Source organism: Neomonachus schauinslandi, chromosome 6 (assembly GCF_002201575.2).
Source record: "Neomonachus schauinslandi chromosome 6, ASM220157v2, whole genome shotgun sequence".
Classification (NCBI taxonomy): domain Eukaryota; kingdom Metazoa; phylum Chordata; class Mammalia; order Carnivora; family Phocidae; genus Neomonachus; species Neomonachus schauinslandi.
In genome coordinates this window covers 28,563,139-28,580,295 of record NC_058408.1, presented here as the reverse complement: position 1 = coordinate 28,580,295, position 17,157 = coordinate 28,563,139, and the positions used below count along the sequence as shown (strand labels likewise).

At 56.1% G+C, this 17,157-nt stretch overlaps 1 protein-coding gene across 1 annotated transcript in view; it reads left to right on the top strand.

Moving 5' to 3' along the window:
- The window catches only part of IGFN1 (immunoglobulin like and fibronectin type III domain containing 1), a 28,677-nt gene extending 13,673 nt beyond the window's left edge, over window positions 1–15,004 (top strand). Inside the window, exons 12-24 of the mRNA XM_044916056.1 lie at window positions 1,916–2,029; window positions 2,524–2,648; window positions 3,605–3,746; window positions 4,087–4,389; window positions 4,928–5,227; window positions 5,760–5,933; window positions 7,183–7,311; window positions 9,163–9,465; window positions 10,449–10,537; window positions 11,781–11,976; window positions 12,723–13,022; window positions 13,783–14,109; window positions 14,991–15,004. Coding sequence (XP_044771991.1) covers window positions 1,916–2,029; window positions 2,524–2,648; window positions 3,605–3,746; window positions 4,087–4,389; window positions 4,928–5,227; window positions 5,760–5,933; window positions 7,183–7,311; window positions 9,163–9,465; window positions 10,449–10,537; window positions 11,781–11,976; window positions 12,723–13,022; window positions 13,783–14,109; window positions 14,991–15,004 — 2,516 coding nt within the window. The remainder of the gene's footprint in view (window positions 1–1,915; window positions 2,030–2,523; window positions 2,649–3,604; window positions 3,747–4,086; window positions 4,390–4,927; window positions 5,228–5,759; window positions 5,934–7,182; window positions 7,312–9,162; window positions 9,466–10,448; window positions 10,538–11,780; window positions 11,977–12,722; window positions 13,023–13,782; window positions 14,110–14,990) is intronic.
- Window positions 15,005–17,157: the final 2,153 nt, after the last annotated feature.

The following is a 17,157-nucleotide window of genomic DNA, read 5'->3' as shown; positions in this document are numbered from 1 at the left end:
TCTGGGAGAATTGGATCAGGGGGTGAAGCAGGTTATGGGGTTGGCTTTGGGGGTTCTGGGAGAATGGGGGTGGGGGGTGAGGCAGGTTATGGGGATGGCTTGGGGGAGTCTGAGAGAATTGGGTCAAAGGGTGACACAGTTTATAAGGATGGTTTGGGAGGTTCTGGGAGAATTGGATCAGGGGGAGAGGCAGGTTATAAGGATGGTTTGGGGAGGCCTGGGAGAATTGGGTCAGGGGATGAAGCAGGCTATAGGGATGGTTTGGGGGGTGCTAGGGGACTGAGGTCAGGAAGTGAGTCAGATTATAGGGGAGGCTCAGGAGGATCTGCAGAAATGGGGTCAGAAGGTGAGGTGGGCTACGGAGATGGTTCAGGGAAGTTCAGAGTAACAGACACACAGGCTGGAGTGGGATATGAAGGTGGACCCAGCAGCCAAGAAGCCGTAGAGCATGGGTCAAGATACTGGACGGCATCAAAGAGGTCTGAGGGTAGCACAAGCTCCAAGGATGGTTCAGAGAGGGGCAGAGGAATGGGGTTCGTGAAAGGAGCATGTCCTGGAGTGGGTTTTAGGATGGCTGGAATGCCAGGCACTGCAGATGGCACAGCATGCAGGGACGGCCCGTGGGGCCCAGAGATGCAGGGGATTCAAGGTGAGCCACGGATTCTTTCAGACGGGCAAGGCTCCAAGAATGATCTCGGGGGCTCTGGAACCTCAGGGGTTCCTGAGGTGCTGGGAGCCTTTGGCTCTACGGGAAAATCAGGTGTCAGAGAGTGGCAAGATGCTGCTAGGAACCCAGGATCTCCTGGGAACAGAGAGGCTCCCAGTAGGGAGGGCAGGTCTGCAGACCAAGCAGGGGGTATGAGGGCTTCTGGGTTTCTTGATGGTCAGGGGGCAGTGGAGAGCGAGACCTGGGCAGGGGCAGCTGCTCTGGGATCTGGACATGAGCAGGACTTCTGGAAAGCAGGGCCAGGGACAGCAGATAGGGGTAGAGCAGCTGGCCTGGGAGGACTGGCACCTCAGGCAGGTGGGGACTCACCGCTGGGAGGCAGAAGGATGGGAGCAACATGCGGGCACTCAGCGGGCACAGGCCAGGTTCTGGACAACAGCCGGATGCCTGGGGAAAGGGGCGAATCAACGTCAAGTTCTGCTGATGGACAAGGGGTAAGCCACACTGGGGTCCCAGGAAGGGAAGACCAGGGGTTTGGCCAAGGAAGCATAGGTACTGGGAATCAGTCCCCAGGCTCCAGAGCTTCCAGATCTCTGCAAGACAAAGATGCCACTTTCAGGGGGACCCATGAAGGGCCAGAGGGCTCCAGGGGCAGGAGGGGTGCTCTAGGCCAAGGAGGGTCTGGTGGGTGTCAAGATCCATGGCTCCTGGATAGCAAAGGTTCAGGTCCTGAAAGGGGCAAGTCTACCAGCTCAGGGGACTCAGGCATCTTGGATAAGGGGAATTCCACTGATAGAGAGAATGGCCTCACCCAAAACCCTGGGGATTTAGGGCCTCAGGGAGCCTGGAATGGTCTAGATGGTCCATTGGTCAGAAAAGACTCTATGGACAGATCTGGGGGCATCCAGGGCCTGGGCTTTCAGCTAGACAAAGGACAAAGAGGAGAAAGAGGGTCCCTGGGGTATCAGGGCTCCCTGGGGGCTGAGAATGACAAAGCCCAAGGTCCAGGGGCCCTAAAGGAGTATGAGGGATGGGGAGCAGAAGAGTCTGGAGGGTCAGACAGAAGGCCTGGCCAGCTCAGGAGCAGGTCTCAAAGACAGTCAGGGGTGGAGCCTGGAACAGCAAAGAGAAGGGGAGCAGATGAGGCCAGAGGCTCAGGGCAGCCACTGGGAGGAGAGGACAAAGAGAGCCGAGGGGTGACTCTGCACGAAGACCAGAGCTGGGAGCCCCCGAGTCACCTTGGCAGCTGGAGAGGTGGCCTGGAGGGCAGGTCAGACATCTACAGCCACGGGAGGGATGCCACCCAGAGTCCCAGATCCAGATACAAGCCTGGCACTGGCGGTTTCTCCAAGGAGGCCCAAGGTAGGTATTTCTCAGGGAAATGGCTCCGGTGGGGTAGAGCCAAGGGGAACGGGGATGACTGGGTCCGTCTCAATTCTGCCTCTAGCCCCAGGAGTTTGTCCCTGCCAGTGCCCCCGCATTTTCAGGGATCTCTTCCCATCTAGGAATCAACCTCTTCCTCCTTGTGGAGGTGGGCTCCAGGCCACATGGGGCTCAGAGGTTTCTGGGTCTCTGTCTTAACACCCTATGTCCAAAGAACTGGAGCTGTTGAAATCTCTCTGTGGGTTACTCAGACTTCCCGTCTTTGTCACTCAAGGGGAGCCCTTCATCCACCTTGTACCCCAGGTCCCCTATACCAGCCTAGCAAAACCAGTTTAGTTTTGCTGGCACGGCCTCAGCCCAGTTGGCGGGACATGGTGGCCTCCCAGAGCTCAGTGTAGACCACGGTCTGGGAGGCTGGACCTTGGGGGAAATCCCTGGATGACCAGCCCCCAGACTCCTCTGTGTCTATCCAGGCCCCCAGGGCCACTTCTCCCAGGGCCTGGCTGACACGGAAGTGCAGCAGGGAGAGGATGCCATGCTCTCCTGTACCCTCACCCACGACCTGGGCCCGGGTGCCTGGTTTAAAGATGGAGTCAAGGTACTGCCCCCCATGCTTTACCGACCAGTTTATGGGTGGGGGGAGGGGTGTGGATGGGGGGGTGAAGCAATGAAGAGTAGAAGGTAGGGGCTTTGCAAGAAAGATTTTTCATTCTTTTTTTAAGATTTTATTTATTTGAGAGAGAGCACAAGCGGGGGGGGGGGGGGGGGAGGGGTGGAGGGAGAAGCAGACTCCCTACTGAGCAGGGAGCCCGATGTCATGTTCGATCCCAGGACCCTGGGATCAGGACCTGAGCCAAAGGCAGATGCTTAACCAACTGAGCCACCTAGGCGCCCCAAGATTTTTCATTCTTCATTTTACTAAAGCACCTACCCTGGGAGAAGTCTAAATAACCAGCATGTTGGTATTTTTAAATAAAACTGGGTTTTTAGGTGGGTGTGTATCCTCTTCGCTCCCCCCCCCCCCCGGACATACCCCTTCCTCTCCCAAATGCCTCTTCCTCATCCAAAATGCCTGTCCTGTCCCAGCGCCTGTTGAATTCTGCTGTCCTTCAAGGCATGGTACAAACGCCCCCTCAGCCCAACCAGACGGGACCTCTCCTCTCTCTGAACAGCCCTTCTGTCCTCCACCACGGCTGTCCTCCCAGGAGAATGGATGTCACGGGGGTTCAGAGCACGGGCCTTGGCGTCAGCTAGCCCGGCTTCAGATCCCAGCTCTGCCCCTTACCTCTGGTTGCACCTATAAAATGGGACCAGTAACAGTACTGACTTCATAAGGTCGTTGCAACATTAAATGAGGTACTGAGTATGGAGAGCACTAGCACACGCCTGGGGCATCCTGGGGCGTCACAAGCATTCCATTGACCCTGCTCTTATGACAGTCCCTACATTGCATTAGTAAGGGGCCCTGCTTCCCCCCACCCCTGCCCCCCCACCACCTGGAGGAGCTGAGCAGGGGTGGGGATGACAGGGCTCCTCCGTGGCCCTTGTTTGCAGCTCAGCACCCAGGATGGAGTCGTCTTTGAGCAAGACGGTCTCGTGCACAGTCTCCTCATTGCCCATGTGCAAGGGACCCAGGCTGGGAGGTACACCTTTGTAGCCGGCAACCAGCGGAGCGAGGCCACCCTGAGTGTCCACGGTGAGGGTCAGCCCGCCCTTCCCTGCTCGGCAGGCTCTCTGCAGCAGGTGCTGTGCTCCACCTCTAAACCCCTGACTGTGTGGCTAGTCTGCCGCCAGTGCCTAATCTCATCCTCAGTCTGAGAACCACATCCTCCCTGTTCTTTGTCAGGAAGTCCTTGGGGAGGTCTAGCCCTGGTCCCTCCTGCTGCAGATGAAGCGCATTCATCCCCTTGGTAGTTCTCCTGGGGGGTGGTCTTTACTCTCAGCCTACACTTCCCACTCCGGGTCCTTCTTTCCCCACTGCCCCGGTGCACAGTGCCCTGGCTGCCTTTGACTCCCTGGCCCTGTTATATCTCTAGATCGGCCCGTCATTGCTCCTGGTGTCACAGAGAAACTGAGAGAGCCGCTGGTGGTCAAGGCTGGGAAGCCGGTGACAGTGAAGATCCCCTTCCAGAGCCACCTCCCAGTTCAGACTGCCTGGAAAAAGGACGGAGCCAAAGTGGTGGGCAGCAGCAGCCCCCGGGGGGCACAGGTGGCCCTGGGGGACGGCTTCACTCGGCTGTGCCTCCCTAGCGCTGGCAGGAAGGATGGTGGCCGGGACAGCGTGACACTGAGGAGCGAGGGCGGCTCTGTGCAGGCTGAGCTCACCCTGCAAGTTATAGGTGCCAGTCCCAGCTTCTCCCCAGCCAAGGCCCAAGGGTCCCGGGGTTCTGGGATCTCCCTGCCGGCAGGAGCAGGCCCAGAGTGTGCCGCCCTGCTCCGATCCTCATTTGCATGCTGTTTAAGATCCAAACCTACTCCACCTTGTTCTTGCTCCCCTCCTCAGACTGGTTAGGAAGCAGCAGTTTAGATAAAGACAGGGCTGGGCTCCCGCTGGTGGTGCTTCTCTGGGAGCTAAGGCACTGGGCCCGGGGGAGGGGGGCGTTTCTGGGACGGGATGGTGGCCCCCAGCCTTGAGCGGTGCCAGCAAGTTAGGACTGCCTGTACCAGCCACAGTGGCGCATTCCGGGTCACCTCTGTGGGGTGTATGTGTGTGTTGGGGGGTGGAGACCGGGGACACTTCCAGGTAATGTCCAAGGCTCTCTGGATATTCTACCCCATGGCAAACTTATCCGCTGATGAGGGGGGACGCCTAGCACCACTCCCCTCCAGCTCCTTTGACCCCCTCTTCTCTTCCTGCTCCTCTCGGTGGGACCCCAGACAAGCCCCAGCCCCCACAAGGTCCCCTGGAGGTACAGGATCGCCAGGGGGCTGGGGTCTGCCTCCACTGGCGGCCCCCAAAGGACAGCGGGGGCCGGGCCGTGGAGCACTACGTGGTGGAGCGGCGGCAAGCTGGCCGGAGCACTTGGCTGAAGGTGGGCGAGCCCCCCGCAGACAGCACGGCCTTCACCGATGCCCACGTGGAGCAGGGCAGGAAATACACCTTCCGAGTGCGGGCTGTGACCTCTGAGGGGGCTGGGGAGGCCCTGGAGTCCACAGAGGTGCTGGTGGCTCCTGAAGGTAAGAGGATGGACTGGGCCCTAGCATTCTGGGCTCTCCACCGTGCCCAGAGGGTGGGCGGGGCTGCCCCAGGCACTGAGGGACGTGGCAGGGGGCAGGGGTGTCTTGGGGCCCTTGTAGAGCACTGTGGAGACTCCTTACATCAGCTTCATTTGGGATTTGGCAGGCCATCAGGAAACAAGGTTTGTGGGGTCTTCTCTCAGCGGTGGCTCTCTGGGAGTAGGGGTAGACAAGCAGAGCCCACTTTCTCAGGAAGCTGGGTGGGGCAGGCACCATCCTCCATCAGATGCCCTCCCTCTGGAGCATCTATCAGGGGACTTAAGGCTGAGGGGCCTCAGGGCTGCCTCTAGGCTCCTAGGCCGGAGCCAGAACAGTGTCCAGGGGAAGGCTGGCTCAGCCCCCCTGACATTCCCTAGGAAAGAATAGAGTGTGACCCACTCCCAGATGCCCCACTCCCCGTCCCCTAGGACCTTGCTGTGAGCTGGCATCTTTCCTCGGCCTCTGGCTGACCTGCACCTTCTCTGCCCCCCAGCTCTCCCTGGGCCCCCTTCAAGCCCAGCCATCCAGTCGGCCTCCAGCCAGGGCATCACGCTGATGTGGACGGCACCTCGGGGCCCTGGCAGTGCCCACATCCTGGGCTACCTGATCGAGAAGCGCAAGAAGGGGAGCAACACCTGGACAGCAGTGAATGCCCAGCCTGTGCCTGGTGAGTGCGCCTGAATGGATGCTTCACATTATCCTGGCCTCCAAAGTTTCCCTAGAGGACCTCCTGGCTCCAGGGTCCTGTGGCACCATCTTGCCAGATCCCTTTAGGACAGTGGGTCTCACGTGGGGCAGTTTCACCCCCTGGGGACATTTGGCAATTGTCTGGCAATTTTGGGTTGTCATAACTGAAGTGCAGGAAGGTGGGGAGTAGCATCTAGTGTGAAAAAGCTGCTAAACATCCTGGAATTCACAAGGTCATGCCCCTGTCCCATGCCCATGTCCCCAAACAAAGAATGATCTGGCCATAAATGCCAGTAGGGACAAGGTTAGGAAACCCTGGCTTAACAGAAGTCTCGGGATGGAAGCCAGAGATGGAGCAGCTAGCCCTGACCCCTCTCCTTCTGGCCTTGACTTCAGGCAGTGCATTCTTTTCTCTGGATCTTACCTTTCTCATCCATGAGATGAGGAGACGTGTCCCCTGTCCTACTAACTTCCCTACAATTTCCAGGAAACTGCTTTCCAAAATCAGAAAGAACTCAGAGGGCGCCTGGGTGGCTCAGTTGGTTGGGCGACTGCCTTCGGCTCGGGTCATGATCCTGGAGTCCCGGGGTCGAGTCCCGCATCGGGCTCCCTGCTCGGCAGGGAGTCTGCTTCTCCCTTTGACCCTCCTCCCTTTCATGCTCTCTGTCTCTCATTCTCTCTGTCTCAAATAAATAAATAAAATCTTTAAAAAAAAAAAAAAAGAAAGAACTCAGAAACTCCAATCCAACATTTGCAGAAGAAAGAACAGGTTCCAAGCCCCGAGCGGGTTGTCAGGAGACCGGGTTCCTAGCCAGGGCTGTGCCACTCAGGACCTCAGGATCCTCATCTCTGGAAAGAGGGTGGTGAACTAAGGGCATTCTTCCAACTTCACTATCTAGTCATTCTGTTTTATTTATAAATCTATATAAATTTATAGCAACTTTTAGAAGTCTTTAAGGCAGAGAGAACCAGAGAGATTAAGGCACTTGTCCAAGACCACCCAGCAAGTTAGTGCCAGAACCAGACAGGGACTGGGGCCTCTCACACCCTGAGCAGTGCTGTTTTTACCTTGGAGACACCCAAGTCACCCCGAGCTGGCTGGCTGGAGAGGAGGAATGTTTTAGGTCCCTAGGCTTGGTCTTTTCCAGAGCTTGGAGGCACCAGGCCATCTGTGTGCCCATTGCCTGGTCCTGTCACAGGGGGACAAACGAGGGGTGGGCTTTTCACAGAGAGGAGGTGGACCGTGGCAGATGTGTGGCAGGGCTGTCAGTATGAATTTCGGGTCACGGCTGTGTCTCCCTCTGGTCCCGGAGAGCCTGGGCCCCCATCGGATGCCGTCTTTGCTCGGGACCCCATGAGTAAGTAGAGCACCAACCCAGGTTGGGGGTGGCGGTGGTGATGAGTAGGGGATAGCTCTGGGGCCCGTGGGACAGGACAGGGGCTGTAGGAAGGTCAGGGCCAGCCCTGAAGGACATGGTCAGGAAGGCTGGGAGACACAGGTCGAAGGGCCTCTGGGGTAAGGCATATTTTAGGGGCCTGGGGAATTGAGATCAAACAGGCCTAGAGGTCAGGCAGTGGGGTCACTTTACTCACTCTTCAGCCTCTGGGTAGGTCAGTCCTCGAGCTGGCCCACCTGCTCCCATCTTACAACCATCCACCCACCCCAGTGAGAGCTTGTCATTGCCGTGGGGCAGGTGGGAGGTCGCCGTGGAACCTCACCATTTACTATCCAGCAGATCTTTGCTGAGCATCTTCATCACAATGGCTAACATTGTGCCAGGAACTAGGTAAATAAATCCTGGCCTCTGCTTCTGGTGTAGAACAGCATTTTCCTCTCTGTGATTTCAGACATCCAGGCACAGAGAGATGTCAGTGGACGTGTTGAGAACAACACAAACAGCCAAAAAGATCTGTGATCAAAGATGTTTCTAACACCTAGCCTATGAGATTTCCAAGTCCTACAGGAAAGGGACCTGTCCTACTTTGAGCCAAATTTCCCAAATTTGGGTAGAGAATGCCTTTTCCACAAAACAGCCATCAAAAACCTCATTCCAAGGCATACGGCTTAGGAAATGCTGCTCTGTATGCCCCTCCTGAGCCTCTTATCTCACGAGCCCTTATGAGCCTGCTGGTGACAAGCCACCAAGGGGGGCAGCACGTTTCTGGCACTTGCTGGACTGGCCATGTGGTCACCTTGAGAGCACCTTTGTATCCCTACAGGGCCTGGTGCAGTGTACGGGTCTGGGCTGTTGGACTGAATCTAGCAAAAATAGAACATCGTACAAGTTTAATGGATCGAGTGGCACCTAAGGGTTAGTCCTAGAAAGGGCAGAGTGTGCAACGGGGAGGGGAAAGGGGACACATGCATTTTATTCCTTGCAAGTGGACCAAGCCCATCCTAGTTTATCAGCCTCTCTCTCTCTCTCATCACTGGTAGAGAGTGGAGACAGCAAGTAGCATAAAGGGTGTCCTACGATAGCCGCCCCAGTCATGACCGTTCCTAGGCCCTCGCTACTGAGCATGATCCTCGGACTGGCAGCATTACCTGGGGGCCTGTTAGGAATGCAGAATCTCAGGCCTCACCCAGGCCCTTCTGTATTAGGATCTGAAGGCTTAACCAAATCCCCCGGTGGTTTATAAACAAATTAAAGTTTGAGAAACACTATCCTAGCCCCGATTTAGAAACACCTGGGCAGCTCTTAAGACTCGTGCTGCCTGGGCTGCACCCCAGACTAATGAAATCCACATCTCTGGGGATGGGATCTAGGAACCAGTGTCTTTAAGGCTCCGCACAAGATTCCACTGTGCAACCAGCTTTGGGAGACTGCTCTGCAATGTATAAAGCCCTTCACACACATCACACCTTTGCTCCAAAACCCTTGTGGGTGGGTAGGGCCTGTATTATTTTCCTTCCCACCTAACAGGAGAAGAGTAAGTATGGACTGAGTGCCCCAAAGGCAGTCTTGACTAACTTAGAGCTCAGAATCAAAAGACATAGAATTCTAGTCTTCGGGCATTTGAAGCCCAGGAAGTCACCAACTAAGACGCCAGATTTCAGGAATTACAGCAGGGTAGTTTGGGAAAGTGGGTTGACAGGTGGGTGAAGAAATTCCCAGCCTCCCACAGGAAGACTAATGAATATCCACATGGAGTGGCCTCCCTCAAGAGAGGGTGATGCCATTCCTGACCTTCCCACGGTGCCTGGCCAGGACCCCCTGGGCCCGTGCGGGACCTCCAAGTCATAGACACGTCGCACACCAGCATCACCTTGAGCTGGGCGCAGCCGGATGCACAGGATGGGGACACAGCCCAGGGATATGTGGTGGAGCTGCGCGGCTCAGACAGTCTGCAGTGGAGTCCCTGCCACGAGGGCACCGTGCCAGTCACCAGCTTCACAGCCATAGGGCTTCGGCCCCAAGAGAGCTACTTCGTGAGGGTGACAGCAGTTAACGATGGGGGCCTTGGCCAGCCCACCGCCCTGGACACGTTAGTGCAAGTCATGCCAGTTGCCGGTGAGTCCCATCGCCTTCCCCTTCCCGCAGGCCCTTCCTGAGAGGGACCTCTGAGCAGCAACCATGCACTTGCTGAGCCAGGATCCCCTTCCCCAGTTTAATAAAGTGCCCCTTATCAAGCACCCGTTATGAGCCAGGCACTGGACTAGGCAGGCCCATTTGGAAATGTTTTCTCATTACAACTCATAGAAATCCTACAATGTTAAGGTTTTTACCCCCAATTTACAGATAAAGAACCTGAGGTCAAAAGTGCTTTGCCCTGGGTCACACCACTGGTATGTGGCTGAGCCAGGAATTAAACCAGGTGACTCTAACTCCAGAGTCCAGGCTCTCTCCAGGATTCTTTGCTGCTTCCCAAGCACGACCTAAGAAGGTGTAAGTGCTGCTCGGCACACGTGGTTCATGTGCAGAGTAGAAGACACCCAGTTCTCTGTTATCCAAAGGTGGATTGTCTTTTCCCTTGGTTATAATCGCTGGAAGCTTCTGACCTGGGCCATCCCAACAAGCCCTAGTTGTCACAGTAACAGTTAGGGAGACAAGTACAATGAACAGCACACTGCACCTGGAGTCCAGAATCCCGGAAACTTGTCCTGGCTCTGCCCCCAGCTGGATGTGGTCTCAAGCCTGTCACTTCCTGCCTCAGATCAGTGTTTACCTTGTCTGCAAAACAAGAGTTGGATGACTTTTTCCCTGTCCTCTGTTCTGGCCTAACCCTAACCCGCTCCCTGATGGCTTTCCTTTCTCAGCTCCTATTCCTTCCGGGCTAGCATCTCCCCACCAGCTCCTGCAGCTCGCTGCCCCTCCCCCAGGATTCTCCTCCCAGCTCCCTCTACATTTCCTTCAGAGCCCCTCCCCAACCCCCACCATGGATCTCTGCATCTACTAGTCTGGCCCAGGCATCCCCCTCCTGCTCTGCCTTGTTGGAGACCTGGGGCTGGGTCCCAAGAGTGGAGGGAGGTGACAAGCCATCTTGTGTGTTCCAGTCCGTCCCAAGTTCCTTATGGACTCCAGCACAAGGGACTCGCTGATGGTCAGAGCTGGGGACACCATTCGTGTGCCGGTCTCCTTTGAAGTGAGTATATCTAATAGGGAATGGGGAGGGGAGCCCAGAGTGGCCAAGGGAGCCAGACTCCACCCTGTGCTTCTCTTTCACCCCCTCCTTTTTGGTCCCCAGGCAGTGGCCGGGGCTTGTGCTGGAAATCAGGCCAGAAGTGAGGAAGAGGGTCCTCCCTGAAGGCACAATCCTCACCTGGCCCCTGGGCCATTCTGCACTTGTCTGTAGGTCCCTCTAGTGGTAGCTCCTGTTACTGCACCTCTAAACTACCAGGCCCACTTTTCTCCACCTCCCTCCTTACTTCGTCTGGGAATGCAGTGTGGCTGCAGCATGGATAGTCCCTGTTGACTTTAGAATGACCCGAGTCTGAGTCTGAGTATTGTACAAGCACATGAACTGCGTTTGACTCAGGATGATCCCCCACCAACACCACCTGTCCTGTATAGATAGGATAGCCGTACAGTGTGGGGGCTGGAAGCACAGTTTGCGTGGGGTCAGATTCTAGCATCATTACTCACTAGCTGTTTGACCTCCGACAAATATTTTAACCTCTCTGTGTTCCAGCTTCCTCATCTGTCAAATGGGGACGATAGTAACTTATCTCCAAGGATTCTTCTGAGGATTCAAGGAATTAATACATTGAAAGCACATAAGTAGTGCTGGCATATGGCAAGCACCCAGTTTGTGGTATCTATTACTAATTGTTGTTGTTGTTATTATTGTTAAAATCATCATCCTCATCATCATCTGTTTGGGAACTCATAGGTGGCCGAGCCTGATTCAAACCCAGATATAACTCTAAATTACATGTAACTCATTATTAGACCATAATAAGGACAATGATGGTGACAAAAATTTTTAACACACACTGAGTGTTCCTCGGCCCTGTTCTCTATGCTTTCCATGTATTATTAACTCCTTCAGTCCTCAGAACAACCCTGTGAGGCAAGTTACGGTCAGCATCCCCATTTGACTCTGATGCCCAGTGTGACCAGTGCCAGAGGATCTCACGGGGAGCTGGGGGTTTGCCTTACTCCCCCTTTCCTGCTTCCTCGTTATCCCACACCCCCTCCCATACCTCCCTGGATCAACCCCTCTCAACCAGCCTCTCCCTAAGTAGGCACCTCCCCACTCTGTGCTTTTGCTCAGACATTTCTTCTCTGGGAATGCTCTTCTTCCCACTTACACCTTAGGACCAGCTTCAATGCCATCACTCCCACAAAACGTCCCCTCCTTATCTTTCTTTCCTCTCGTTTCCCAGGCTGTCCCCATGCCTGAGGTGACTTGGCTGAAGGACGGCTTGCCCTTGCTTAAAAGTAATGTGACCTCCACCAAGGATGGCCTCACCCAGCTTCTGATTCCTGTGGCCAGCTTCTCAGACAGTGGCCTCTACACTGTGGTGCTGAGGAACCTGCAGGGCGGGGAGGCTGCCTACCGCTTCTCCCTCAGGGTGGCAGGTGAGGCCGGCCTGGGCAGGGGCTCCCGACACCAGCTTGCCACAAGCCAAGGCATGGAGCTCTCCAGCTGGCCTGGTCATGGGTCTCAGCTACTCTCCCAAGCCTGGGTATACAAGGTGACCACCCCACCAGCCCTTCCTAAGAGCTGGAGGAAAGAAAGGAGGAAAGGCAGAGGGAGAGTCTGGGGTGGGGCGGGGCGTGGGGGTCCACTGTCCTTCTGCCCCAGGAACTTAGGGACAGTTAAGTCACAGCCCTTCCCCGGTCTGTGACGGTCAGTGAGCAAAGACAGTCACCACCATTATTACCTCACTTGAAAGAGCCTTGGAAGGATTGTCTGTGGTCCTCGTACAAGATAAATGTTGCCCTCCCCACTGGGACTCCCACACAGCCCCTGCCCACCCTGGAGGAGCTTCTGGAATACAGAAATGACCAACAGCTAACAATGGGGGTTCTGCAACTTGATCTTGTGAAAACCCCTCCACTGTCCACATCCTGTGTCATTTTACTTACAAGCCAGAGTGAATTCAAATGATTCTTGTTGGAGAGGCTTTCCACCCTCTAGAGATAACTGTAGACCCCCAGCTGAGCTCTCTCTGGGGGGCTCCAGCTGCCTGCATGGGAAGACTGCACTCCCCAGGACCCCAGAAGACTTGGGGACCTGGGGGAGGGCATGCAGAAGCCTGTGGGCATTCTGGAGTGCCCTGCCAGGTTCCCCCCCAAACTCAGCTGCCTTTCCTCTTGTGCAGCATGCCCGAAGGCGCCTGGGCCCATCCATCTGCAGGAGAACGTGCCCGGGACAGTGACGGCCGAGTGGGAACCTTCTCCAGATGAGGCTGGGGTTGTCCCCCTGTACTACGAGGTGCTGACGCGCTCCTCAGCGCACGGGTCCTGGCGCCAGGCGGCCGACCGCGTGCACACCAACCACTTCACCCTCCTGGGAGTGCTCCCTGGCCACGAGTACCACTTCCGGGTGGTGGCCAAGAACGAGCTGGGGGCCAGCCTGCCCTCAGACACCAGCCAGCCCTGGTGCATCCCCCGGCAGCGAGGTGAGCTCTTGGGGATGCGGGCTGCATCCGGGACAGCCCCAGCAGAGGTGGCCGAGTGTGGCTCAACGTGTTGCTGGCCCCACCACCAGCTGGAGGCCAGGAGCCGTTACCCTGCCCACCTCCCCACCTCCCCCACCTCCCCAGCTGGCTCAACCCACTTGCACTGCTGTCCTCTGTGTCCCTGACTCAGGGTGGGTCCGGAGAGAGCCGAGGGCTGTGGTTGTCTGCATGTCCAGGATGCCTTTGGGTGGGGTCTCAAATAAGCAGCAGGCCTACGGCAAAGAGAGGTTAATGTTTCTCTGAAAACCAAGCATACTTTACAGTCAAATAGATGGTGGGCCTTCAAAGTAATCACTAGAAAAAGCAGATTATAAAATAGAATGCGTGACTCCATATTTCTAAAACACAAAAATGTCTGGAAGGTTCCACACCAAAATGTTAGCTCTGGTCATTGATAGGCAGTGAGATTATGCTTGGTTTTTATTCCTTCCCCTTTTGACTTTCTTACACGTTCTAGTTTGTCCACAGTGAGTGGGTGTTAGCTTATAATAAAGGAATAAATAAAAAATAAAATCCAAAATGTCTTTTAAGAAAAGGATAAAAAAGTGAGTCAAGCCGTGAGGGCCAAACTGGTAAGATGTGGCGGAAGGACCCAGAACGTGCCTACGTTCCACCAGGAACTTGCCACCCCGACTCATGCCTCGGCCCTCCCTTCCTTGCTCACTGACCCTTCTCTCTCTCGCCCCGGTGTTTGCCACAGACAGGTTCCCAGTGAGGCGTCCAAGCTACAGGGAGCCCAACCTGAGCCAGAAGCCCCGGTTCCTGGTAGGCCTGCGGACCCACCTGCTGCCGCAGGGCTGTGAGTGCTGCATGAGCTGTGCCGTGCATGGCTGGCCGCGGCCCCACGTCACCTGGTTCAAGGACGGCCAGAGCCTGGCGGGAAACCCCGCGGTGTACAGCACCGACGTGCTGGGCGTGTGCTCCCTCATCATCCCCAGCGTCTCCCCCAAGGACAGCGGCCGGTACAAGGCCGTGGCGGAGAACGCACTGGGCCAGGCCGTCAGCACCGCCACCCTCATTGTCACAGGTAAAGGTGCTGCCCTGTCAGAGGGGGGACGGGAAGGAGAATCAGAGGGGCAGCCACCTGCCTGTCTTCAGGGAGCCCTCCCTGTGCCCTCAGGAGTGCTTGGGCTGGAGGTCAGGGTACCAGGGTCCTCTAACCGCCGTGGCTCCGCAGGAACTCTGTAACTTCAGCTGGGCCGTCATTCGCCCTCCTGGGGCCTTGATTTACCCATCTGCAAAATGCGGTATTGAACTAGATCACTGAGGACTAACTCTTGGCTTAAGGGACGATGCACCCCCCACTAAGCTTCCCAGGATGGCCGGCAACACATCTCAAGAGAGATAAAGGGGCCTCTTCTGTCTTCTGTGTCATACCTTCATAAATATGCCCAGACACAGACACTTAGTGCCCCCAAAGCCTTGCTGATTTCCTTACTGGTAGTCTCCTTTTCAGTAAAGCAAATAACCTATGTTAGTAAGAAAACATTTTTCCTTAAGTGTACTTAAAACATCTTATATTTTGAATAGAAAACAAAGTAACCCCTAAACATTTTAAAATTATTCAGAATTGACCTTTGTGCAAAAATGGCCCTTTCAGCACTGAACCAGAGCATCTTTTTTCTCTGTGGCATCTATGCCCAGGCCCTCGGGAAGCCGCTCACCAAGTGCCCCAGCGCGTGCACACACCTCATCCTGAAAAGGCTGTTTTCAAAAAAGTGTTTGGGCGGGGGGTTGCCAGGGGAGGAATTGGCCCAAGCTCAGAGAGCACGCGGTGTCTCTGCATTTGAACCCATGGCCCCTGCTGGGACAGCCCCTGGGCCTGACCGCAACGCGGAACAGGGGTGGCCCCTCGGCAGCTGTTCCTTCAGGACCCGCCGAAATATCCCGGTGCTCCGTGTCTTGCAGAATCTAGCTCCTAGCCCCGCCTCACCCCGGGATGGCCCTGTCTGGCTCCACAGCCATGGGATGATGACAGATCCCCAAAACTTCGCTCTTGACACCAACACTGACCCAGAGAGCCGGTCCTGAAGGATGGAGGACACTGGTCATGCCCAGAGCCCCAGGGAGGCAGGAGTGAGGAGCAGGAGGGCATGGAGTCCTTTGGGGAAGAAAAAGAAGAGGGGAGGACATTCAGCCTCTCCACCCCAAGCCAAGTCCCTGAACATGACCATGAACCTCCTCCACTCTCTCCACGGGGGCTTCTTTCTTCTCCACTTCTTCTGGGAGATCGGGAGATCTGGACAGAACCTGTCTGCAAGAGGGAGGCCAACTCCTTGTTTTCCGGAAGCGGATTCCTGGAGGGAGAGCAGGAAGAGCTGGGCCTGCTGTGAGCACACGAGGGAGGAATGAGGAGGTCAGAGGACCTGAGTGAGGCCCAGGGCATCCAGGGCATGTGTGGAGGGGGGCTTTCTGTACTTTTCATTATTAAAGCATTAGGCGGACACAAGCCTGTCATTTGCAAGTTAACTGGGGTTGGTGTGTTGGAGGAAAGATTCCCACCGCAGAGTCTTCATACCAGGCTCCCTTGGGGAAGACAGGTGGGTTCTGCGCCATGGCTTCTGAGGGCGGGAAATCGGAGAAGGGTTGGAGAGTCTCCTCCGTCACTCCTCACCCATGTGTCCCGCACACCTCTGGCAACAAGCCTGTGAGCAACAGAGCGAGAGGCTTTCCTGGGTGTTAGAGTGTGGGGAACACAGAGCCGGGGCCTTTGCCTGTCCCTCCCCGGGGCCAGAAAGAGTCTGGGCTGGGGAAAATCCTACTCCAGGATGTGATCTGGGGGCCCCTGTCAGAAGGCGCCGAGAGAGACCATCACATGGGGATTTGGCTCTCATTCAGGGCTCCCGTGGGCCCCTCCTCCCCTCCTCCCTGGCCCCCACTGCCCTGTGTCACACACAGGATGGGATGCTTCCCTTTCCAGAGAAGGACTTCTAGGTGACCTCCCGCAGAAGCTCTTGTCTTCCTCTGTCCTCAAGGCCCCTGAACCTCCCAGGCTCCCAGGAAACACTCCAGAGTTCCTGGGGGGTGAGAAGGAAGGAGGGAGCCCCAGGAAGGCTGAGCCTCACTCTGTCCCAGTGTGTCCGCTCCAAAGCCTAGCCGGTGGCCTGACACCATGTGCTCTTCACTCCCTCTGCTGGGATGCAGGCTTTTGCCTTCCCCTGTCTCCTCTCATGCCCGACTGCAGGTCAGACGCAGGAAGGGGGGAGCCCGAGCCACCAGGAGGGACGGAGGGTGAATGTCAAAAACACCTTTCTGAGGCATGGGAAACACGTAACCCAGGGAATGCTTTCTGGATGCCAGAGATAACTGTCCACCCAAAATAGACCAAGAGTGCCCCCAGAGGCAGGGGGATGGACTAGATGACTTTGTGCAGGCCGCGGTTCACTCCTGCCCGCCGCCCCCAGGGAAACCTACAAGCTCTGTTTTCCTTGGGTTTTCTCTTTCCATCTTTGCTTTGCTATGGCAGCAGGCCATACGGGGGCCAGGAGCAAAGAAAGAAGTTCTTAGAAACTGCGAGACAGTGGCTGACCACCTCGGCCCATGTGAACTATTCTAAGTACTTTTCGTGCTGCGGGGTCCTGCAGTGGGGGGAGGGCAGGGCTTCAGCTCAGACTGCAGTGTCAGCAATCGGGGCAAGTGGGGGTCCGCACAGAGGGGATGACCCAGTGCCTGTGGCCTGCCTGGCCCTGAACAGGGACTCCCAGAGCAAGGATGAGCAGAGAGCCCGGTCTACATTTCTGAGGGTGGAGTGGGAGCCTGACCTTCCAAGGAGATCCAAGGACAAAAGACCCTAACTCGTGATGGCTTCTCAAGATACATTCATTCATCTGACGGGCCCTGAGCAGGTGCTGTGCAGGAAGATACAAAGACAAGTAAGACATGGGACCTGTCCTCAAGGTACTCACCTTCTGGAAGGGAGATAAGACTAACAAAAGCCCCAAGGAAGTCCTGAGGACCTCAGAGGAGGGGAGACCTGCAGGCTGAGTGCGTCAAGGAGGGCTTCTTAAAGGAGGCAGTAACATCCTTGAGGGATAAGCAGGAAGTGGGCCTGCAGAGGGGAGGAGAACATTATGAG